Genomic DNA, 23770 nt, shown 5'->3' with positions numbered 1-23770 from the left:
AAGTCTGGCTTCCTGCTGGCCCGTCTGTTGCCGCCCTAGGTCAGGCACCTGTCTAAACTCCATGTTGGTCTTGGAGGAAGATGGGCTTGTAAGAAAGCTTTCGCAGGGACAACCAGGACTGTCCACCTGCTACATCCCAGCCTCTTCCCCCTGGGTCTTACAGAAGAGTTTTCCAAAATGAAGGAAGAGGTTCCCACAGCCTTGGTGGAAGCCCACGTGCGGAAAGTGGAAGAAGCCGCCAAGGTCACAGGCAAGGCAGACCCCGCCTTTGGTCTCGAAAGCAGCGGCATTGCAGGGACCACCTCTGACGAGCCCGAGCGCGTTGGTGAGCACAGGCTTCTAGAGCTCTTCCCGTTGGCCGAGGGCCAGGGCCCCTGGCCTCCCGGTGCCGTCCCACCCCCCTCTTGCCCCATCACAGCACAAGTGGGAGAGGAATCTGTGGGGTTTATTTTCTCTCATGGTGTCACTCTAGGGAATTGGGCTCCTACTGGTCCTGTCCCTGAGGTTTTTGGCTACTGGGAAGTTGTCACATAGACGGGACTTATCAGACATCTCTCCTTTCTTTCCTTTCCCCATGGGTCCAGAGGAAAGCGGGACTGACGAGGCACGGACAGAGGGCCAGGCAGCAGATGAGAAGAAGGAGCCTAAGGTACAGAGGGAGGGACTGGGTCTGGAAGAGGCTGCTTAGCACAGCCTGTGGAGATAAGGAATCCAGTGGAAGGGCAGTCTCCTGAAGAGAGGGGTCACATGGGGCTGAGGAGATGGTTCCGTGGGTGAGAGTGCTCATTCTGCAAATCTGAATTAGAATCCCTAGCATCCATGTTAAAAGTTTTGCATTGTTCTATGTGCCTGTCACCCCTCTGTGGGACCCCATTGGAGGGTGGACCTGTCTTAAGGTAGTTAGATACCCAGTGTCCTGCTCTGGCCTTGGCATGTACACACATAGGTTACACACCCATCCATGGGCACGCACCACATACTACACATGCACACACAAAGAAGGAGGTCGAGTCAGTCTCCAGCCCGGGCCCCTGTGAGAACTGCACCCCCTGATGTCCCCCTTTCTTCTGGAAACTGCAGGAGCCACGGGAAGGAGCAGGAGCTGCCGAGGAGGAAGCGAAGGAGGAAGCCAGTGAGGCTCCCAAGAAGGATGAAGAGAAAGGGAAGGAAGGGGACAGCGAGAAGGAGTCCGAGAAGAGTGACGGGGACCCGATAGGTGAGCCGTCCAGAGTGGCGGTGCACGCGGGGACGAGATGTGCAGTTACAGGCTAATCCAACCTTGTCCCCTCACAGGTGATCCTGAGAAAGAGAAGGAGCCGAAAGAAGGGCAGGAGGAAGTGCTGAAGGAAGTGGGCGGCGAGTCCGAGGGGGAGAGGAAGACGAAGGTGGAGCGAGACATTGGCGAGGGCAACCTCTCCACCGCTGCTGCCGCCGCCCTGGCCGCTGCCGCAGTCAAGGCCAAGGTAAGGGCGGCCCTCGGCAGAGGCTGCCCCCTTCTCTGACGCCCTTCCTGCCTCACTCCTGAAGTGTTGGCTGTTTCTTCCTACCTTATCCCGACTGAGTTAGTCATCTCAGTCTCTTTTCACTGGTTCTTTCCAGCCCTTGGATTTCTTTGACTTGTCTTATCTCTTGCTATTCTTTTTCTACATGCTTTTTATTAAAAAAAAAAAAAAAATGAGTTATTCTGTTCTGAGTTGTGATCCCAGCTCTTCCTCCTTAAGGCTGCCAGCCCCTGCCTTTCCCTCTCCCCGGAATGTCTGCAGCTGACCCTCTGGCTGACCCTGTCACACTCCTTGCCTAGCATTTGGCTGCTGTTGAGGAGAGGAAGATCAAGTCTTTGGTGGCCCTGTTGGTGGAGACCCAGATGAAGAAACTAGAGATCAAACTCCGCCATTTTGAGGAGCTGGAAACGATAATGGACCGGGAGCGAGAAGCAGTGAGTAGTGTCCAATCAGGGGCCAGCAGAAGCCTGGGCTTGGGGGTCCTGAGCCTGACAGGACATCACAGGCGAGGGGAGAAGGGCGGGGAGCCTCGCGGCTGAGACCCACAGGCGGGCCGTTGATGAGGCCTTTGACCTCTGCAGCAAAGCTTGCCTCTTACTAGAGTCTCATAAAGCTGAGTGACTGGATGAATTTAAGAGATGATAAGAGACTAGGGAAGTCAATTTGGGAAATAGATAGGACAGACAAATATGCATTCAGTTTCCTTGACAGCTTAAAAAGAAATAGAAGATGAGGACTCTGCTCTCAGAAACATCAAATATTCAATAGGAGATATTAAAAAAAAGATATCAGAAACAGTTAACAATGCTTAAACTACCGAGAAAATTCATATTAAGAGATTTTTCTAAAGGATAGAGTGGTGTAGCAGTTGGGAACAGACTACTCTTCCAAAAGACCCACGTCAGCCCTTAAGGGGCCTTTCATGGACACCACACTCACATGCATATACCCCCCCCACATGTGTACATGCATATCATTAAAAATAACTTTAGGGGTTGGGGATTTAGCTCAGTAGGCCCTGGGTTCGGTCCTCAGCTCCAGGGGGGGAAAAAAAAACTTTAAAATTTTTCAGCTGGTGTGGTGGCACACACATTTAGTCCTCGCACTAGGGGGGCAGACGGATCTCTGTGAGTTCGAGGCCAGCCTGGTCTACAGAGTAAGTTCCAGGACAGGTTCCAAAGCTACACAGAGAAACCCTGTCTTGGGAAATAAATAAATAAACAAACAAACAAATAAATAAAAATAAGTGCTGAGAGGTTCAGAGTAAAATCAAAATTCAGAGGCCAGTCAATCCATCTGGGATAGCTCCCTAAGAACAGTTTTTAGCTGATTTTGAAGGAAAAGAACTTGAGTTGGTAGGAACCGGAAGCATTTTCAGATCAGAGTAATAAGTTCAGAGTTTGGGATTGAAATGAGCCAGAACCACACCAGATGCACTCCAGTGCAGCGAGGAACCATATGGATAGTGGGAGCCGTGGCGGTCTTAGAATCTGGAAAGAGTGAGGTGCTTGAGAGATCAGTTATTTTCAAAAGGAAAAGTGGGGGGCAAGGCACTTGCCCAGGGATCTTCTGGAGCCTGGTAACAATATTCCATCGGCATCGGCAGCTGGAGTATCAGAGGCAGCAGCTCCTGGCCGACCGGCAGGCCTTCCACATGGAGCAGCTGAAGTACGCAGAGATGAGGGCCAGGCAGCAGCACTTCCAGCAGATGCACCAGCAGCAGCAGCAGCAGCAGCAGCCGCCAACCCTGCCCCCAGGCTCCCAGCCCATACCCCCAGCCGGGGCTGCTGGGCCACCCACAGCCCATGGTCTAGCTGTGGCTCCGGCAGCTGTAGCCCCTGCTCCTGCTGGCGGTGGGGCCCCTCCTGGAAGCTTGGGCCCTTCTGAACAGATCGGGCAAGCAGGGTCAACTGCAGGGCCACAGCAGCCACAAGCAGCTGGAGCCCCCCAGCCTGGGGCAGTCCCACCAGGGGTACCCCCCCCTGGACCCCATGGTGAGTATGGGTTCTGAGTGTTGTTGGCTGTAGGGAGCCAGCAGATGTTCTGGTTCCTGTGAAGGGAATACCTGATGGGCCTGGAGATAAGAGTTGGTTGCAGTTTTTACACATGGGCTCCATTATTTGTCCCCAAACCAGCAGGGATATCTGGAGTTTTATTCCCAGAATTTACCACGTATTCCAGTGTCAGGAAGGGAGGGGGTGTCACCAGCTAGTGGCTAATGAAGCTTGAGCTGGTGTATAAGATTTTACTCTTCCCAACTCTTCGTTCTCTTTATTTCTAGGCCCCTCACCGTTCCCCAACCAACAAACTCCTCCCTCAATGATGCCAGGGGCAGTGCCAGGCAGCGGGCACCCAGGCGTGGCGGGTAATGCTCCTTTGGGTTTGCCTTTTGGCATGCCGCCTCCTCCTCCTCCTGCTGCTCCATCCATCATCCCATTTGGTAGTCTAGCTGACTCCATTAGTATTAACCTTCCCCCTCCTCCTAACCTGCATGGGCATCACCACCATCTCCCGTTTGCCCCGGGCACTATCCCCCCACCTAACCTGCCTGTGTCCATGGCGAACCCTCTACATCCTAACCTGCCGGCGACCACCACCATGCCATCTTCCTTGCCTCTCGGGCCGGGGCTCGGATCCGCCGCAGCCCAGAGCCCTGCCATTGTGGCGGCTGTTCAGGGCAACCTCCTGCCCAGTGCCAGCCCACTGCCAGGTGAGAAGGGGCCAGGAGGGGAAAGGGTGAGGGAGAGGGTTCCACACGGTGGGAGGGAGGGCGAGAGGGGAAAGGGTTAGACGCTAGAACTCCACAACCGTTTTCAACACTCCGGTAAAACTAGACCCAGGAGGAAGGGCCTCTCTGGCCCTCCTCCATTTCCCCATTTGGCAGCTGCCACCTCTGGGATGACGTTGGGGCCTTTCACTGGTGGGTCCTGGAGGAGTCCAGTGGCACAGAGGACCTCAGTTGTGAACCTGGAAACTAGCACCCATTTGCATGACGATGGCATTCCTTTGCTTGTTCCCACCACATTCAGATGCCCCATTTAGAGTCCTTGGGGGCAGGAGGATGGTTTGGGGTGTGAGGAGATTTTCCCAGTGTCAGGTGGAAAAGGGTGTTGGGGAAAAAGAAGTTAAACAGTGGGTACCTCATTCATCTACCCACCCACTGCATGCCGTGCCCAGTTCTGTTTGTATGTGGAGCCTGGGGCTGGATCCATCTCCCTGCTTGCTCCAGCTCATTTATTTACCTTCCTTTTCTCCACAGACCCAGGCACCCCCCTGCCTCCAGACCCCACAGCTCCGAGCCCAGGCACAGTCACCCCTGTGCCACCTCCACAGTGAGGAGCCAGCCAGCCATCTCTCCCCCTCACTCCCCATGGAGATCACAGTTCCAGGAACAGCCCTCCCCCACTACTGGGACCCTCCCTCAGCCTGGAGAGTTCATCACTACGTAAGGAAAGCTCCTCCTGCCCCTTCACCGTCCCCACCATGCCCAGCAGAGGTGTGCAGTTTTATATCCAGTTCTTAACCACGGACTTCTGACTAAAAGATGTTTCTAATGCCTGGGAGAGAGAATAGGATGGAGACGGTGCCTCAAAGGAAGGGGTAGGGAAAGATGTTTATAGAGGTTCTACTAACCGCTTCCGAGGGTTTTTACCCCCTTCAGACTCACTGCAGTTTTGAGGTGGATAACGTGGAAACAGAGCCCTTTAAAAGGGAGGTTTTAAAAAGACGACACATTGGAGCCCTCAAAAGATAACTTGGAGGGGGAAGGGCAGGTTTTAAGAGGAGTTAAGGTTTGAGGGTGAGCTGTGGGGATGGAATAGGGTACCAAGCCTGTCTCCCTGAGCCCCTTGGTAGTACTGAGTCAGCTCCCTCACCCGTTCCAGTTTATTCACGCTAATCCCTCCTGCCGTTTGTCATTGCTGCTGTTCCAGGCCAGCCCAGCTCAGCCAATGACCTTCCCTCTGGATGTCAGCGTTGTGTTTGTTTTTAAAAGTCACCTGCTTAGTTGGTGTCAGCGTATGTGTATTTGGTGGGGAAGTGTATTTTGGGGGGATTCCGTGGTAGGTGTTAGGGGAAGAAAAGGCCACAGGTGGGGCTGTTCTTCCTGCTTTCGAGTGCTTAGAAGGCCTGGAACAGCTCCAAGAGGACGGGGAGTTTGTAAACCCTGACAATTTGAAAAGCACTTAAGACCTACTCTTGACAGTGGGACACCGCTAACTTCTGCCCTCTCCACCAAGCCTGACAGGACCTCACTGATAGCTAGGAATTCCCTCCCCAAATGAGGACAAGGACTGGGCGCAGCGCAGCATGGCTCTGCTCCCCACTGCCCCCCGCAGTCCTCCCCACTCCAGTTCCTCCTCACCCTCCCTGGGAGGCAGCAGGACTCCAGGCCCCACACCTGCTTGGTCCTCCTGCAGCCCTTGGTCCTTCTGCCCAGTGTTTCTTTCCTCTGCATCTTGGCACCTTCCTTCTGTTCAAAGTTCTCTGTAAAAGTTTCTTTTCTTTGTTCTTTTCTTTCCTTTCCTTTCCTTTTTTTTTTTCTTTTTTTATAAATTAATTTGCTTTCAGTTCCATCTTGTGGATGCCTGTGTTCTCTTGCCTGTGGCTGCTAGGCAGGGGGCAGACTGGGCTGGGGCAGCCTTCCTGGAGTCCCTTCCTGGATAAATATGGACATTTGTCACAGGCCCACAGGTGTCAGTCTCTTGCCACAAGAGCCCGAAGGCAACCCAGCAATTAGGACTCATTGCAGCCTCAAAAAGCACCTCTCGCCTACTCTGAAAATAGTTCTTGGAAGCACATCCCTGCTGCATGGATCTAAACCCTTCTAGACAGTGGCTACATTCCTTGCCTTATTAGGGGGAGGCAGGCACTCACCTACTCCTGTTGTTATTGGCCCCCAGCCCTGCAGATGTACAAGAGGCTGGGCAGGACTAATATGTCCTGGCATTTTAGTTCCAGTAAACACTGACAGGCTTTCCCACAGTGTTCAGTACTGGGAGGGTGGGGGCCCCGTCTCAGAGAAGCCCTAAGGCCAAGAAATTTAACTTGACACAGAATAGAACAAAAGGATACCTCCCCACACACAAATATACAGCTAGTTATGATCCTCTAGGGATTTGACTTTCTTCATTCCCCAAAGGAGAGCCTTTCATTAATGAGGCCGTGGTCATCACTTCAGGCCCTGTTCCAGTTTCCCTAACCCCACCCTCAACTTTGAGCTTTGTCTCAGGACAGATACAGAACCTCCTCGGACCTTTTCCCCGCTCACCCTGCTCAGGAAAGGGAACAACCAAACTAGAGCAAAGAGAGAAAATTTTATTGTGAAGGCGAACATCCAGAAGAGACCGGATGGGCAAGGTGCTGTGATAAGGGAGCCTAGGAGGGGGCCACGGAGAAATCTCACACTGGGCAAGGCACAGGCTCGGGATCTGGAAATATCCTCAGCCATTCAGCACCATCCGGACAAGCTCTGTGGAGAGGAGAGGTGGAGTAAGCCAAGGAAAGGGCTGGGGAGGGGTGCACCACGGGCCAGAGACTACAAGACCATGAAGGTGGCGTGAGGAACATGCCCACAGCAACTAACCTTGGGGTCACTTTGCAAAAGGGCCACCTTGAGTGACCAGTTCTCTGTCCCTGGCTCCCCCCCCCCCCCAGCAGCTGTCAGCCCCCCACCCCACGCCGAGTAGCAAGAACACAGCAGAGGCGGCAAAGTTCTCAACTACTCCTACAGCTACTGTCAGCACTGGCAGGAGGAAAGGACAGCTCTGGGTTAGGGGACTCCAAGCTGTCCAGCAGAGGGATGGAGAAAGAACTGTCTGTTACAGCAGCAGAATGGGGCAAGCAGCCCATCCCCCTTTGCCAACTCTCCATGCCCCAGGGCCAAAGATCCACCATAAGGCAAGCCTTGTCTACAAGCTGGTGAGGTTTCTAGACACCAGCACCAAGACCCTGTAAGTCAAACCTCAGGCCGGAGAGAAGGAAGGGGCACCACACCCCCAAGCTGCCTCCCTCACTGAGGAACCCCGCCCCTCCCGAGCCAGCTCCATGCAGAATCATGCCGGGAGGAAGTCAGCTGGTAGTGGGCTATGGGCAGGGGCTAGAGGAGAGCACAGGTTGGGAAGGAAAGGAAACACCAGGGAGATACTAGAGAGGCTGGGAGGAGCCGTACCCGCCCCATGGGCCCGTCACCCCGACAGGATATGCCTCACAAATGCTGCAGGAAGGAAGAGACATTAATGGTGAAGACACGACACAGACATGGGGTGGAGGGGTCCGGCAGTGGGGGACAGACATTCTGTTTACTTCCCATTCCTGACCCACCCGTGACACTCCATCACCCCTTCCGTTACTGTTGACCCTGACAGCCCCCTCCCAGGCTGGATTGGGCCTTGCCCCTGACTCCCTTTTGGAGCCAAGTCTAGGAATAAAACACTTCAGGTGCTGTCCTTAACGTGCCCTGAAAGACCGTTTCCTCCTCAAAGACTCCAGTTCACGACCCGTCCCTTACCTTCGTAGTTGATGCAGCCATTGCTGTCCTCATGCCCCGCCACCAGCATCTCTACCTCCTCCTCCGTCATCTTCTCTCCTGAAAGAACGTTTGTACAACTGGGTGACGGGTGAGGTGTATCAGGGTGGCAGCTCAGCTCCAGAACAAGGTCACAGAGCCTTACCCAGTGTGACAAGGACGTGACGGATTTCAGCACCCATGACGGTGCCATTCCCTTCTTTGTCAAACACACGGAGGCCTTCAACATAGTCCTCATAGGTTCCCTGGTCCTTGTTCTTGGCCACAGTCTGCAGCATGGGCAAGAAGTGCTCGAAGTCCAGCACCTTCACGTTCATCTCTGTCGGGCAGGAGGGAACACAAGTGAACTGAGGACTCTGGCCGAGAGGGGAAATCTATGGCACTGGCTATTTGGGCCCTACGAAGATAAAGGGGTGCTTTTAGCTGAATAGCCATAAACCCGCTGGCATGCTAAGTTCTTAAGAAGCTCACCATCACTCTTGGGGTTCCCCAGGACCTTGAGCACCTCGGCGTTGGTAGGGTTCTGGCCCAAGGCCCTCATCACGTCCCCACACTGGCTGTACAGGATTTTGCCATCACCCGTTCGGTCAAACAGCTGGAACGCCTCCTTGAATTCTAAGGATTCAGATGGACAATAGCACTGGGGGTACAGTCCTTACTGCAGACCTCTGCTGCCAGTTCAACTTTAATCACTCTGGAGAAACTAGACACCTCGTCCTGTACACCCAAGACTGCTCATAGGGATCTATTTCTACCAACTCAAATGTCCCACATAAAGACACAGCCTCTTCTTCCCCTTAGCACAAGGTGGTAGCCATCTGTTTATTTACACACCCCCTGAGCCTGCAGCAGGCTAGGCTCTTCACTACTACACTACGGTAGGAATCTGCCACCGCCCAGCTAGGTCCTGTCCATATAAGGAAGTAGGAGCCGTGGCTAGGGACTCCAGGGTCATTCTAGCCTCCCACTTCCCACCCTTCCCCTTATGGAGATCTTATCTTCTGGGGAGGGGGGAGCTAAATCACATCCTTAGCAGACTTCCCAGTCCCCATCTTCACAAAATATCAAGTCACCGCTCTTTACACAATCCAAGCTTAAGGAGGGGACAGTTATCACAGGAGAGGCAAAAGTGGCAGATTAGAAGATGCAGAACACAGGCGTAAATAGACCCGACACACAACAGGCATTTTATCAAACAAGTTATTTCACATGCCCACACCACCTAAGACTCACCCAGCGCTTGGGGCTCAGATCTAGGGTGGAAGGGGAAGGAAGGAAGAATGAGAAAAGAAAATGGAGGATCCAGAGAGGAGGAGAAGGAAATCCACGGGGCACTCTCCGGGAGTGCTCAAGAGATGACAGGCTGGGACCAGAGAACAGACGCTGGAGGAGGGTGTCCCTCACGGGAAGGGGGACCTCAGTTGGGGGTCAGAGACTGCCTACCTGCGGTCTGGTCCTCGGTGAAGTCACACTGCTCGGAGAAGAAGGGATTGGTCAGCACCCGGAGTCCAACCCCGCGAGCTTCTATCCCGGCCTTACAAGCCGAGGACTCGCTTCCCCAGGCAGAGCCCTCGCCCTTCCAGTCCCCACCTCCAACCTCCCAGGATCCGGGCTCGCCCACACCCGCTGGCTTCTCTCCCCCGACCGCGGCTCCCTCCGTGCCCCCAGACCCCCGACCCCCCCCCCCCCCCCCCGATACCGGGGCGCGCGCACCATCTCGGCTGCTCGGCTCTGCAGGACCTTTTCCGGCAGTAATGGCTCCGACGCCCGACCCAGCCCCAGCCTTAGTACGGCCCGCGGCGGGTGACGTCACCCGCAGTCTCCTCCAATGGGGATGCCGGCCTGGGCTCATGCGGATGACGTCACTGCATTAGTAACAGGGGAGAGGCCCCGCCCTCTGCCCCGGACGCCCGGGCCCGGGCTGTGACTTTGTTAGGCTCTCTTCCGAACTGCGCGAAGAGCAGGCGTTTGGGCTTCGGCAGGAGACAGGACCACCCACTTCCCTCCTCCCGCTTCCTCAGAAGAAAACAGTCGGAGACCAAAGCAGGAACCACGTCTTTATTTCAAAACTCTAAGTGCCGCCTAGTGGCAGGAACGCGCTCCGAGCCGCGCGGGAGGTGGGTAAGTATCCGACCTATGCATCTGTGTGTCGGGGTGGGGGGGGGGGGTGGTAAGAAGTCCAGACGGATGGACGGACGGGAAGACGCACTGCCTGCTCTTCTGTCGGGTGGGCCGAGGAGCTGGAGGACTCTGGAGCTCAGAGGCTCAGGATGTGCTTCAGGAAGGCTGCACGAGACGGGGTGAGGACTTGAGAAGCTGGCCCGAGGGTGACCCACCGAACTTCCGGTCATTGAGGGCGCCCCCACCCACACCAAGGACTCCGCATGCCCTGGTCTGCTCCTGCCCCCTCACCCTCATAGTTGATGCAGCCGTTGCTGTCCTCGTGGCCAGCCAGGACAGTCTCCACTTCTTCCTCGGTCATCTTCTCTCCTGGACCCCAAGCACAGTTAGAGCTCCCGCCGCCCCGGCCGAGCCACTCCTCCGGCCGAGCCACTCCTCCTCCCACCCTGCCCTTTTCTTTCCATGTGGCCCACATCCGCGGTGCCTTGGAGCTGGGGAAAGCCGACAGACAGGAAACCAGCGGCAGGGGGTGACCTGCATGGACCCGCACGAGTCCGGCTCACACCTCACTCCCTCTGCTCTGCCCCGTGCTGGACACTTTAGCCTCTGGATGAGCGAGTCCCTCAGATTCTGCCTCCACAGCTCTTCCCAGTGCCCTCCCGTGACTGCAGGGCTCTAAGCCCATTCCAGGCTTTACCTGGCTGCTCCTGGCCCACCCCCTTCTCCATCCCACAGTTCTGGTCCCGGCCTCACCCAGAGTGGTAAGAACATGTCTGAGCTCTGCCCCCATGACTTTGCCGTTGCCCTCTTTGTCAAAAACACGAAGCCCCTCCAGGTAGTCCTCATATGTGCCTTGGTCCCGGTTCTTGGCCACTGCTTGGAGCATGGGCAGGAACGTCTCAAAGTCTACACGCCGGGACTTCAGCTCTGGAAATTAGAGATTAGAGGTGAGAGAGAGGTCATTGAGGTGTAGGATTTAGTAGCATCCCTCCCTCCCGTAATGACTTTCATCCCCTGTGTTTTCCTGCTGTGTTCAACAGCTTTTGAAGTCCTGAGATCCAGCCCAGCATCCTTGGTCACCTTACCAATGTTCTGTCATGGGAAACTGACACTGTTGGGAGGCAGAGCGGCCAGGCAAATTCACGGCCAGCCAGAACAATTTAGTGAGACTTTATCTCGACAGAAAAATAAAAAAGGAAGCACTGGGGATGTAGCGGAGTGGTAGGACACACTCAAGATAGAGAAGACTGCTGACCCATGTGTGGTGGCTCACACCTTCAGTCCCAGCACTCGGAGGCAGATGAAGGCAGATCTCTGTGAATTTGAGGCCAGCCTCGTCTGTGTAGTGAGTCCCAGGACAGCCAGGGCTATTAGTGCTGCTGGGATAGAGCTGCAGGTTCAAGGGCAGCAGATGCCAGAGTGATGCCAAGGCCACCCTGAGTAACTCAGTGAGAACCTGTCTCAGTAAGAGTAGGGCTACAGCTCAGTGATAAAGGGCTTGCCTGCCATGTACAGGCACTGGATTCAACTCCAGCACCTCACATACTGGAGTGATCCCAGCACTCTGGTAGGCAGAAGTAGAGAGGAGGTGGAAGACCAGAATTTAAAGTTATTCTTGGCTAGGATACTGAGACCCTGTCTTGGGGGGCGGGGGAAGAAAGTCAGAAATGGAGGTCAGCTGTGCTCACTTTGGCAGCACATATACTAAAATCGGAACGATCCTGAGGTTAGCCTGGCCCCAGCACAGGGATGACACATATTTAAAAAGAGGGAGCTCAGTGTCCCAGGGCAGAACCCTGTATTCAGCCTCCAACACCAAGAAAAAGAAAACCGAAAGCCCACATATTCCAAGGTTCCTCTCACCATCACTCTTGGGGTTCCCCAGGACCTTGAGCACCTCGGCGTTGGTAGGGTTCTGGCCCAGGGCTCTCATCAGGTCCCCACACTGGCTGTACAGGATCTTGCCATCACCTGTTCGGTCAAACAGCTCAAAGGCCTCTCTGAACTCTGAGATGTAAGGAGAAGGCAATGTTGACCAGGGATCCCATCACCTCCAGACATAAGGGAAGTTTCGTTCGGAAATTACGTGCTAGAGCTGGGCAGAGCACTGTGTGCAAGTGTGGGAGGTTTCAAGGTCAGGACTGTAGTTAAGAGAACAGAGAATCTGACCAGGGGTTTGGGATAGGACAATGGGGCTTAGGAAATGGTTTCTCCTCACCCTCCAGCTGGTCCTTGTTAAACTCGATCTGTAGGGGGGAAAAGAGCAAGTGAGGAGAGATGACAGGGCCTTTTCAATCCCTCTCTCGCTCTCCCAGCCCACTGGCAGACACTTGTGGGGAGGGGCCCAAAGGGGTGAGGCTGGGAGCCCCGCCACTTCAGTCCATTCCCTGATCTGGGCCTTGGGAGAATCCCAAGAGGAATTATAGGGGGAGGGTTTCCTGGGAACAGGGTTAATCCCATGCCACCTGTTCCCTCCCTCCACTGCCCCGAGTCCTGCATCCCTCACATAACTGGGGGCTGAACAAAGGCTAAATTTACCCCTGCCCCCAGCTGTGATTGTCTAACAAGCCTGAAGTTCAGAGATGTGGCCTTTTGAGTTAAACAGTTAGCCAGGGGCAGATGGCAGCTCTCTCCCTTCACCTTGAAACTGGCCTGGCCTAGGAACCCCAATCTCATTACATTGTTCATTCATTCCCTACCACCCCCACCCCCCCCCCCCACACACACACACATCCCCTAATCCCCCGGACTGTATAGCATCCGTGAACCACCCCTTCCAAATTCACACTTTCCTGGCACTCACCACCACTTTGGAGAGGTCAACAGGGGGCTCCTGGGTTTTGGCAGGGGTCTGGGGGGCAGCTGGCTCAGCCTTGGTCTTGGCTGGAGGGGTCCCTGCTGTAGGCTTGGCAGCAGGCTTGGAGATGGAGGGCCCTGCTGGTTTCTTCACAGGAACATCTTTCTTGGGAGGCATGATGTCAGGTGGCCAAAGGACAGTGTGCCGATGGGGGCACCCATCTCTGTTTAAATAGGCAGGGAGTCTGGGATGTCAAGGGGCGGGGGCAGGGGCAGGGGCAGGGAGCCAGTTGGCGGTGGCAAGGGTGAGGGACAGGAGAGTTTTGCCTGTCTGCCTTCACTCCCCTGGCCTCCTGTAGTCCAGGACTCCTGCCCCAAGGTTTTCCTCCCTCTACTGCTCCTCCCCCAAAGCTGACTAGAATATTGTTTCCTTTAAGGGTAGGGGGAAGAAACAGACTTCTCAACCTCCAGGGTAAGAATAGGATGCTTGCCAGTGATACTGAGATAAGGGGGGGGGGGGGACTCGACAAACGGAAAACCGGCATTAGCTTTAGACTGTAGAGGACCCAGGCAATGGAAGGATTTGGTGATGGAGTGGGGGGCGGGGGGGGGGGGGCTGGCCAGTATAGGAGCCTAGTGTGAAGTGGGAAATTTTTAAATAAGTTCTGGAAACAGTAAAAGGTGGTGGCCGGGTAGTGGTGGCGCACGCCTTTAACCCCAGCACTCAGGAAACAGAGGCAATTGGATCTCTGTGAGTTCAAGGCCAGCCTAGCCTGGTCTAGAGTGAGTTCCAGGACAGCCAGGGCTGCTACACAGAGAAATGATGTCTCGGAAAAACAACAACAAAAAAGGTGGTGAGGTCTTTCCCCTCTCTTCTGCCCATTCCCACAGTTAATGATCATTAGGACATGTAGACCCTGTCCCTGGGCCCTCACCTACCCCCAACCTGGAACTATGCACAGCAACCAAAACATGACATTACCCACTGTCTGCTGCACCGAGTGCTGATTTAGGGGTGCAGGTGTAGACAAGGTTTAGGTTTAACATCTGCCACACATACTTCCAAAGAAAGAACGTTTTTTTCCACAAGGTACTGTTAATCAAATCAGACAAAAGGCTAGGTAGGATACCTAATGAGCTTGGAGGGAAGACAGACACACATACACACACACACACACACACACACACACACACACGAAGGGAGGTCTATGGGAGACAAACTCGAGCTTAGATGCTCTGATCCGAAAGGTTACAGGATCTCCTACGGGTTTCATGGGTATTCCCACACCCCAATTAGGAGCATAATAAAAAACAGAGCTCAGCTTTGATTCACAAACCTTGCTGGAAGCTGTGGCAAAGAGAAGAGGTGTTTGGGAGCTAGAAGGAGGTATTCTGGCCCCTCTATTCTCGGAGAAAGAAGATTTAGGTAGCATTCTGAGAGACTGGTCATTCCAGTTAGGCCCTGGGGATCTGGGACTGATAGTGTGTCTCAAAGGGCGTCAGAATCTTTTCACTGCAAATTGCCCCATTTTTGGAAAGTAAGAAATCCTTCTGCAGATAGCACACCTGTTTCTCTTATTCACACTCGTAAACCTTAGAGGGAAAAGGCCCACCCAACCCTGCAAAACTCACCTTGCCCGGTGCGAGGAAGGGGCGGGTGAGAAACGCAGGGCTGCTCCGGGCCCTGAAGGGTTAACTGCGGCGGCCGCGGAGCATGCCGGGAGTCGTAGTCCGTGCGCGCTCCCTGGCTCTCCGGAAACCTTTCCTCCAGCGGTGAGAGGTGGCGGTGACTTCCGGCCCGCGGTGGCAGTTGGTGACTCAGGCTCCGCAGTGTGCGCGGGTTCCGGAACCGAGAGGGCTCGAAGCGTCCCCACCCCCGAGTCCACGGCTGCGGGCCCACGGACGCCCGCGGGGCTGGGGCGGGGCGGCGGCGGCTTGCCCTTCCTCCCGCGCTTAGCTGCGAAGGGCCAAGCCCGCGCGCGGAGCGCTGTGGCTGGAAGCAGTAACTTGCAAAGTTTTTAATTTTCCTCTTCATGTTTACATTTGATCTCAGGAAGCTGGTTAAGGTTTGCAGTTGGGCCTGGTCATCTGCCCCGACTCTAACGCGTGCAGGCTTCTGGTGAGGCCCGTGCGCCGCGGTCTCCCCGGGGCTCAGAGATGCAGCGCGCTGGGCTCTGCAGCCCTTCCCCGGACACCAGTGCCCGGCCTGAGCGCTCGCCCTGCCTCCCGGGCGTTTACCCGAGGTCTGGGTGCAGAGCGGGAACCGGACCACCGTCCCGGGCCAGATGAGTAAATACTCTGGCCGGGTGCCCCGTACGAGAGCTTGTGAAAGCGAGTGGACCAGAAATAGCTCAGGGTAGAAAGCTCCCAGCGGCGACGTAGAGAGAATGAGGCGCGAGCCAACGTGGTGGCCAGAAACACGGGTGCTGGGGACGTAGCTCAGTTGGTAAGAGTGTTTGCTTACCAAGCTCAAAGCTCTGGGTCCCGGCACTCAGAGAGGTGGAGGCAGGAAGAATCAGATGTCATTGACCTTACGTCCGGAGTTCAAGCCAGCCTGGGCTACCCGAGATACAGTCCCAGAAAACAGAAAGGAAAAATAATAATAACGTGATATAGGAAACAATTTCCTAGGCTCTGCTCCTGAGACTGGGGTCACTTTCCGTGGAGGTGATAAAAGACTTTGGGCTCGACAAGGCTGAGCTCTCATTTGGCCCTCTCATAATTAGACATGTTAACGTTTTTAAGGTTTGTTTGTCTATTTATTTATTGAGGCAGGGTCTCTCTACATAGCCCTGACTGTCCTGGCATTTACTGTTTAGACCAGGCTGGCCTGGAACTCACAGAGATCCACTGGTCCCTCCCTCTCAAGTGCTGAGATTAAAGGCGTGTGTCACCATGTGCCCAAGGTGTTATTTTTACGAGTGAGTGTTTTGCCTCCATGTATGTGTGTGCACCATGTGATGCCTGGTGCCTGGGGAGGGCACAGACCGCATTGGATCCCTTGGAACCGGAGTTACGAAAAGATGGACACGGCTGTGTGGGTGTCCAGTGCTCTTAACCATGGAGTCATTTCTCCTGCCCCGTGATTAGACATGTTCACATGTGTAAGACAGAATGGAGTGTGAGTGCTACAAACATGTCAGGGAAGATTTACTTCACAGGGTTAGGATTTGTTTCACTTTTTTGTGTTTGTTTTGAGATGGTCTGACATCACCCAATCTTGCCTGAACTCCTGAACCTCCCGCCTCTGCCTCTGGGTGCTGGAAGGCCTGAGCTGTGCCCCCACATCCAACATCCCCTTGTTTGACATTTTTGGAGGATTAAGAGGGGTGAAAAGATGGAAGAGGGAAAAGGAATACATTAATCATAAATAGTTACAAGACAATTTAGAAAAAGGCCACATTTTAGATGGCTTGTTAGCTCATAACTTGTACTGGCGTTGGTTTTTTTCAAGTGTTAGGAACAGACCCCAGAACCTCACCAAGATTGTAGCCGTGTGTCACCATGATCACTTTATTCTAATGTTAGTTTCAATATAATTCAAATATACACTTCCAAAGAAAAAAGGGTATATTAAAAATCCAATCGAGGCCGGGCGGTGGTGGCGCACGCCTTTAATCCCAGCACTCGGGAGGCAGAGCCAGGCGGATCTCTGTGAGTTCGAGGCCAGCCTGGGCTACCAAGTGAGTTCCAGGAAAGGCGCAAAGCTACACAGAGAAACCCTGTCTCGGGAAAAAAAAAAAAAAAAAATCCAATCGAGAGATTGAGGATTTAGCTCTGTGTACAGGGGAGGTGGGCGTTAGGAGAGCGGCTCTCTTGGACTGGGAACATAGCTCCATTGATAGTGTTCCCCTGGCATTCACAAGGTCCTGGACTAAGTGCCAGTGCCAGACAAAGTGGGCATGGCCGCACATGGAGCCAGAATCAGACGTTCAGAGTCAGCCTCGCTGTGTTGTCTGGGTCCAGCCTGAAGCACATGAAGACCTCGTCTTACACCAATGAAGCAGACACAGTACCTTCATGGAAGAACAAACAGGTATCAGAGAGTCTATCTCCAAAACAAGAGAAAAAGGGGCTTAGGTAGAGCTTGGTGGTAGAGCAGTGGTCTACAGTGGTGCAGGTTTTAGGGTCAGTCTCCACCACATTCAAAAAAGAAAGACTTGTTTTGAGGCAAGGTCTCTCGGGAAGCCCACCCTGTGCTCTTAGATACGTATCCTGTGTGACTTCTTTTGTTTTCTGTTTGTTTTAAATGGTCTCACTGGCTAGTCTGGAACTCACAGGGACCCCTGAAAGGAAAGTCTTGATGGATGCACAGTAGCACATCATTTCAGAAGCTCAAGTAGCTAATGCTTAGGTAGGGAGACCACTCATTTTCTGAGTCAACAGAAAGAAAAAAAAATGTTAGCAAAGATAAGTGTTCTGGCTACTTTCTATGTTAACATGACACAAATTAGTCATCAGAGAGGAGGGAACTACACCTGAGAAAATGCCTCCATACCATGGAGGGTGTGTGGGCAAGCCTGTAAGCATTTTCTTAATTAGTGATCAATGGGGGAGGACCCAGCCCATTGTGGGTGGTGCCATCCCTGGGCTGGTGGTCCTGGGTTCTATAAAGAAAGCAGGCTGAGCAAGCCGTGAGGAGCAAGCCAGTAAGCAGCGCCCTCCATGGCCTCTGCATCAGCTCCTGCCTCCTGCCTCCTGCCTCCAGGTTCCTGCCCTGCTTGAGTTCCTGCCCTGACTTCCCTCAGTGACGGACTGATACCTGGAAATGTAAGCAAAACAAACTCATCTCCAAGCTGCTTTTTGTCGGGGTGTTTCATCACAGTAGTAAAAAGCCTAAGACAGGAACTGTTACCAGGATTGTGGGCTAGATCCCTGACAGACCTGACTGGTAGTGTATGTTTGCTGTTGGCGGAGGACCGTGGTGACATTTGGGCACTGGGCTAGAAGAGCACTGAGTGCTCAGAGCTCAGTAGGCTGTTCTGCGGGATCTTGAAAGACACAAATATCAAGGGCAGTGCAGAACTCAGGCCTGGCTTGTGAAATTCAGAGGGAAGCAAAGACTGCCGGCCTCTTGTGTGAAGAGTCTGCTGTCTGGTCAGCAGGAGCTGAAGGATCAGCTGCGATTAACAAGAGGCCGGCACCACTAAAGGAAAATCTTTGTTTTTCTGGGAAGTTGATGCTGGTCAGCTGGGGCTGAAGAACCAGCTGTGATTTATTGAGGTAAAAAGTGTTTCCTCAGAGTTAGCACACAGATGCTGTGTTCCAGAGGCAGCTAAGGTTGAGCCTCGTGCTGGCCGTGAACTTGGTAGTGTAAGAGTCACCCAACTGAGACTGCTTTGAAGGCATGAAAGGGTCATACAAGAGCAGCTGAGGCTTGGCACTGTGGCAGGCTGGAGAAGAGAGCCCAGGAGAGGCTCTTGGTGAGAGCTCCGCCCAGTTGCAGCAGAAGACCCCAGCATTTTGTAGGTGCCAGTGCCAGGGGATGACCACCAAGAACAGCAGCAGCTGAGTTCTGAGGCTGAGTTGTTGGAATTTGGTTTTGCTTTATTCAGATTGTAACTGTAAACTGGTTGGTCTTGAGGTAAGAAAGTAACTTATTTTTGTTTTTGTTTTTTGAGACAGTGTTTCTTTGTGTAGACCTGGCTGGCCTGGAACTCAGAAATCCGCCTGCCTCTGCCTCCTGAGTGCTGGGATTAAAGATGTGTGCCACCACCACCTGGTCTAATTTTTTTATTTTATAGGAACCCACAGTTGATCAATTTTGAATAGACTTTTGACTTCCACTGTTTGAATTTTTTTAAGATTTATTTATTTTTATGTGCATTGGTGCTTTGCCTGCGTATATGTCTGTGTGAGGGTGCCAATTCCCCTAGAACTGGAGCTACAGATGTAAGCAGCCATGTATTGAATGCAGGTCCTCTGGAAGAGCAGCCAGTGCTCTTACCCACTGAGTCTTCTGGACAGCCCTAATGTTTGAATTTTTTTTTAAGATTTATTTATTTATTATGTATACAGTATTCTGCCTGCATGTATACCTGCAGGCCAGAAGAGGGCATTAGATCTCATTACAGATGGTTGTGAGCCACCATGTGGTTGCTGGGAATTGAACTCAGGACCTCTGGAAGAGCAGCCAGTGCTCTTAACCTCTGAGCCATCTCTCCAGCCCCTAATGTTTGGATTTTTAAAGTCTTCTGGGACTTTTAAATTTTGGGATTTTTATATTGTAATGTTGATATTCATGTGTGGTCTTGGAAATGAACAAAAAAGGAAGGGTTATGGCTTAATGATGTGTTTGTGTGTCAAGTTGACAAGGATCATTATCTTTGGTCTGATGTCACCCTGACACAGGGTGTCATTTGAGAGATGGGAACCTCAATTGAGAAAATGCCTCCATAAGATGGGAAAGTCTTTAGGGCATTTTCTTAGTGATCAATGTTGGTGGGCCCAGCCCATTGAGGGTGGTGCCATCCCTGGGCTGCCGGTCCTGTGTACTATAAGAAAGCAGGCTGAGCAAGCCAGGAAGCAGCACCCCTCCATGGCCTCTGAATCAGCTCTTACCTCCATGTTCCTGCCCTGCGTGAGTCCCTGCCCTGACTTCCTCCATCATAAAGTGTTACCTGGAAATATAAGCAGAACAAACCCTTTCCTTTCCAGCTTGATGTCGGTCCTGGTGTTTCATCACAGCAATAAAAATCCTGAGAAAGTAGTAACCCCCAATAAAAAGGATGATAATGAGGAGGTCTTCCGATAGCTCACGAAGCCCTTCTTAGGCTCTTTTTATAGATCTATGAGAGATGCAAGATATAAATAGGAAAGTTGGTTTTAACAAGTAAAGCCAGTTTCCTTTTCTAAGGCAGAAGTCACAGAATTAGCTGTTCTTTAAAATCTCCTGGGAACTTTGTATGCCAGCAAACTTGTAGATTGCTCCTCGGAGTCTGTGCTGGGGCCTAGAAATCTTGTCGGTTTTTTTTAGCCCATTGGAAAGCACAGAGAACAAACTACCAAGCACATGGTTAATCCAAGCCTTAATAAACAGTGATAATTTCAAAATGTACTTTTTTTTTTTAAAGGGTCTCTCGCTATAGTCCTGGCTGTCCTGGATTCGCTATATAGACAAACTCAGAGATCTTCCTGCCTCTGCCTCCTGAGTGCTAGGATTAAAGGCGTGTGCCACCAAACCCAGCCTTCAAAATGTACTTTTAAAAAAAGGTTTTTGGAGCCGGACGGTGGTGACGCACGCCTTTAGTCCCAGCACTGGGGAGACAGAGCCAGGGGGATCTCTGTGAGTTCGAGGCCAGCCTGGTCTACAGAGTGAGTTCCAGGACAGGCTCCAAAGCTACAGAGAAACCCTGTCTCAAAAAGCCAAAAAAATAAAAAAATAAAAAAAAAAAAAAAGGTTTTTGTTTTTGTGGAGGTGGGCGGGTACTAAAGTCAGAGGACAACTTGTGAGAATTGGTTCTTCCTACTGTGTGGGTTCTGGGGTCAAACTCAGGTTGTTGCAGTTGGTGGCCAGAGGCTTTAACAGATAGCCATTTTGCCCACCCACCTCAGAATATACTTCTGTCCCCTCCCTATTTGAAATCCTTCCCTATTTGAAATCCACCTGTGTGTATTTTATTTTTGTTGTGAGACGGGGCTGGCCTGGGACTGGTTATGTACTGGAGGAAGGTAGTGAACTCCTGATCCTTCACCTCCCAAGTGCTGAGGTTACAGCATTTGCCCCCAAAACAGCTTTTTGTCGCTGGTTCTTTGTTTTTTAGAGACAGGACCTTACTCTGTACCCAGGCTGTCCTGGAACTCACTATAGGGCCCACTCTATCCTTAGACTATGACAGTCCTCCGCCTTAGCCTCCTGAGTGCTGGGGTCACAGGCACCAGCCGTGATGACCAGCTCTTACCAGCTTTCATGTGTTTTGATAAAGATTAGGCGGTGGGTATAGATCAGAGACTGAGCTCTTGCCCAGCATGCTGGCACAGCCCACCAAGGGAGCACAGCTTCAAACATGTATTTCCTGTACTGGCCGAATTTCTGTCCAGCCACACCCAGTAGCTTGCAGATCTTCAGATATCCTGTCTTAGTTGCTCAGGTTGTTCCCTTGGTCTTTTATGCCCTCTTCCACCACGCACACGCATGCACATGCGCGTACAGATGCACACACACATACACACACACACACACACACACACACACACACACACACACACACTCGAGCATACACACAATCACTGTCCAGCATCAAGCAGAACAAGGTCACCTGGCTCATATGCAATCCTGAAATATTTGTAAAATGAATGGATACCTGGCGAAAGTCAAGAGTAGATATGACATTACAACTAGTGTAAGCAGGGAAGGACATGGGAGGCCTGAGGGATGGCAGCATTGCCTTGCATTAAACTGTTTACATTTCCACCCTGAAACCGGTGAGGTGATTTGACTTGCTAAGGAGGAAGTAGTCAGAGATGATTCTAGAACGTGGTAAAGATTTGAAATAGATGCTGTAAAAGAAGGGAGAGGGTTCCCTGGGCTCCAGTTAACTCAGATACTTTAAATTGAGTTTTTGAGACAAGGTCTCACTATATAGCCTTGGCTGTCCTGGAGCTCCTCAGAGATCCACCTGGGGTAGATCTCTTGTCAATTCCAGGCCAGCCAGGGCCACAAAGTGAGACTTTCAAAAACATCTCCCAAATTTTATTTGTATGTGGATGATGTATCTGTGGGCTTATGTGTCAAGGTCACAACTTCTTCTACCTTTATGTGGGTCTAGGGCTCAAACTCAGGTCATCAAGACTTTGTGGCAAGCCGGGCAGTGATGACACACACCTTTAATCCCAGCACTCGACAGGCAGATCTCTGAGTTGAGGCCAGCCTGGTCTACAGAGTGAGTTCCAAAGAACCAGGGCTACAGAGAAACCCTGTGTGGTAGTTTGAATGTAACTGGCCCCTATAAGATCATAGGCACTATTAGGTGTGGCCTTGTTGGAGGAAGTGTGTCACTGCGGGGGTGAGCTTTGAGGTCTCCTGTACCCCAGCTCTGCCCGTGTGGACATAGATTCCTGCCGCTGCCTGAGGATCAAGATGTAGAGCTCTCAGCTCCTTCTCCACCACGTCTGCCTACACACTGCCGTGTCCCACCATGGTGATAATGGCATAACCTCTGGAACTGTCAGCCACCCAATTAAGTGTTTTCCTTAGTAAGAGTTGCGGTGATCATGGTGTTTCTTCACAGCGATAGAAACCCTAACTAATAATCTGCCTTGAAAAACACAACAACAAAAAGACTCTGTGGCAACTGCTTTTACCCACTGACTACTTTACCTACTGTGTGTCTGGAGTCCAGAGTCCAGAAGAGGGCATAAAATCCCCTGAGACTGGAGTCACAGACAGTTGTGAGCTCTCATGTGGGTGCTGGGAATTGAACCCGTGTCCTCTGCAAGAACAGCCAGTGCTCTTAACTGCCCAGCCATCCTTCCAGCCCATGTGTGGGTTTTTTTGTTTGTTTGTTTTTTCAAGACAGGGTTTCTCTGTAGCCCTGGCTGTCCTGGAACTCACTCTGCAGACCAGGCTGGCCTGGAACTCAAGAAATTCACCTGCCTGTGCTTCCCGTTTGCTGGGATTAAAGGCATGTGCCACCACCGCCTGGCTGCATGTGTGTTTTTAAATATTTTTTAGACTTATTTTTGTGTATGGGCACTTTTTTTTTTTTAATTTTTTCGAGACAGGATTTCTCTGTGTAGCTTTGGAGCCTGTCCTAGAACTCAATCTGTAGATCAGGCTGGCCTGGAACCTAGAGATCCATCTATCTCTGCCTTCTCAGTGCTGGGATTAAAGATGTGTGCCAACACTGCCTAGTTCACGTATGGGCATTTTGCCCTCAGATATGTACATGTACCATGTACATGCCTGGTGCTCAGTGTCCAAGAGGGCAGGAGAGAGCATCGGATCCCTTGGAACTGGAGACAGACTGCTGTAAGCCACCACGTAGGTAATGGGAGCCGAAGCTGGGTCCTGGGCAAGAGCAGTATTTATTTAGAGACAGGGTCTCTCTATAGCCCTGGCTGTCTGGAACTCTTCTCAGGCTGGCCTCCTGCGTACTGGGATTAAAAGCATGCACCATGATGCCTGCCAGACTTTAACTGCTTTCTGTTAAAGTTCCAGTTCCCAGCTGACTTCCTTTTACATCTTGTTGACTATAACTGGGTCATAAACCAAGTCAGAGAGGGGGCTGGGAAAGTGTTAACTCCTTAGGGCTAGTGCACTGCCCACAGGAATGCTGGAGAAGTGTGTGGGGAAAAGGGGAAAGTCTGGCCAGATGACCGAGTTGCCACACCCACTTAACTACTCATAGTTTGGGTCAATAAAGCCATCTTCCAAGAAGGGAGCAGCCGGTCTGTCACTGTCAAAAGTGCATTGTTTGGGGGCTGGCTAAGGCCGTAGCTCAGTGGTAGAGCATTAGCCTGGCATGTGTGAAGCCCTGGGTTTGCACCCTAACTGCACACACACACAATGAAAACGGCTGTGCATTCTGACGTGTGCTTGTAATTCCAGAACTCTGGAGGCAGAGGCGGAGGACTGTTTAAGGCAAGCCTGGGCTGTGTAGCAAGATGTTTCAAAACTATTTCCTGGGGAGACAGCTGGCTATACAAGCATAAGAACCTGAGTTTGGGCCGGCACATAGGAGGCAAATCTCAATGAGGTCAAGGGCAGCCTGGTCTACATTGCAAGTGCCAGGCCTGCCAAGGGTGCATAGTAAGATCCTGTCTCAGAAGACAAGAGCTGAGGCCTGCAGAATGGTTCAGTGGGTAAAGGCTGACTACCTTGATT

At 52.3% G+C, this 23770-nt stretch overlaps 3 protein-coding genes, 1 long non-coding RNA gene and 1 other non-coding gene across 17 annotated transcripts in view; 3 read left to right on the top strand and 2 right to left on the bottom strand.

The window, feature by feature from the left end:
• The window catches only part of Smarcc2 (SWI/SNF related, matrix associated, actin dependent regulator of chromatin subfamily c member 2), a 30083-nt gene extending 24576 nt beyond the window's left edge, over window positions 1–5507 (top strand). For 4 of the 8 annotated variants that reach the window (XM_059245135.1, XM_059245134.1, XM_059245133.1 and 1 more), the window contains 8 exons: window positions 164–325; window positions 585–649; window positions 1081–1216; window positions 1294–1463; window positions 1802–1936; window positions 3109–3496; window positions 3784–4212; window positions 4762–5507. In XM_059245135.1, coding sequence (XP_059101118.1) covers window positions 164–325; window positions 585–649; window positions 1081–1216; window positions 1294–1463; window positions 1802–1936; window positions 3109–3496; window positions 3784–4212; window positions 4762–4838 — 1562 coding nt within the window. In that variant the 3' untranslated portion in view covers window positions 4839–5507. The remainder of the gene's footprint in view (window positions 1–163; window positions 326–584; window positions 650–1080; window positions 1217–1293; window positions 1464–1801; window positions 1937–3108; window positions 3497–3783; window positions 4213–4761) is intronic. The other 4 variants (XM_059245140.1, XM_059245136.1, XM_059245139.1 and 1 more) reach the window with 2 other exon arrangements.
• Window positions 5508–6798: 1291 nt separating this feature from the next.
• Window positions 6799–9803, bottom strand: Myl6 (myosin light chain 6). 3 transcript variants are annotated; one of them, XM_059245144.1, is made up of 7 exons: window positions 9742–9803; window positions 9472–9499; window positions 8500–8643; window positions 8174–8347; window positions 8011–8088; window positions 7672–7716; window positions 6799–6972 (listed from the first exon to the last, which is right to left on the bottom strand). In XM_059245144.1, the coding sequence occupies exons 1-6, from the start codon at window positions 9742–9744 to the stop codon at window positions 7688–7690; spliced, it is 456 nt and encodes a 151-aa protein (XP_059101127.1). In that variant the 5' UTR covers window positions 9745–9803; the 3' UTR covers window positions 6799–6972; window positions 7672–7687. The 3 variants fall into 3 exon arrangements, with proteins under 3 accessions (XP_059101127.1, XP_059101126.1, XP_059101125.1); XM_059245143.1 differs by lacking the exon at window positions 7672–7716 and having other exon boundaries at window positions 9742–9766; XM_059245142.1 differs by lacking the exons at window positions 6799–6972; window positions 7672–7716 and having other exon boundaries at window positions 7979–8088; window positions 9742–9802.
• Window positions 9771–23770, top strand: part of LOC131894837 (uncharacterized) — an 18552-nt gene continuing 4552 nt past the window's right edge. For 2 of the 4 annotated variants that reach the window (XR_009375036.1, XR_009375035.1), the window contains exons 1-2: window positions 16865–16981; window positions 17654–17715. This is a non-coding gene — a long non-coding RNA (uncharacterized LOC131894837). Of the gene's footprint in view, window positions 10150–16864; window positions 16982–17653; window positions 17716–23770 lie in introns of those variants that run through there. The other 2 variants (XR_009375038.1, XR_009375037.1) reach the window with 2 other exon arrangements.
• Window positions 10198–14735, bottom strand: Myl6b (myosin light chain 6B). The gene is made up of 7 exons (XM_059245141.1): window positions 14578–14735; window positions 12953–13169; window positions 12368–12395; window positions 12013–12156; window positions 10903–11076; window positions 10441–10518; window positions 10198–10314 (listed from the first exon to the last, which is right to left on the bottom strand). Exons 2-7 carry the CDS (start codon window positions 13121–13123, stop codon window positions 10286–10288), a joined length of 624 nt encoding a protein of 207 aa, XP_059101124.1. The 5' UTR covers window positions 13124–13169; window positions 14578–14735; the 3' UTR covers window positions 10198–10285.
• LOC131895413 (U6 spliceosomal RNA) lies at window positions 11830–11934 on the top strand. The gene has a single exon (XR_009375170.1). It is a non-coding gene; the product is annotated as a U6 spliceosomal RNA (small nuclear RNA).

The sequence above is a fragment of the Peromyscus eremicus genome, chromosome 18 (genome assembly GCF_949786415.1).
Source record: "Peromyscus eremicus chromosome 18, PerEre_H2_v1, whole genome shotgun sequence".
Classification (NCBI taxonomy): Eukaryota; Metazoa; Chordata; class Mammalia; order Rodentia; family Cricetidae; genus Peromyscus; species Peromyscus eremicus.
This window is presented reverse-complemented; position numbering and strand designations above follow the sequence as displayed.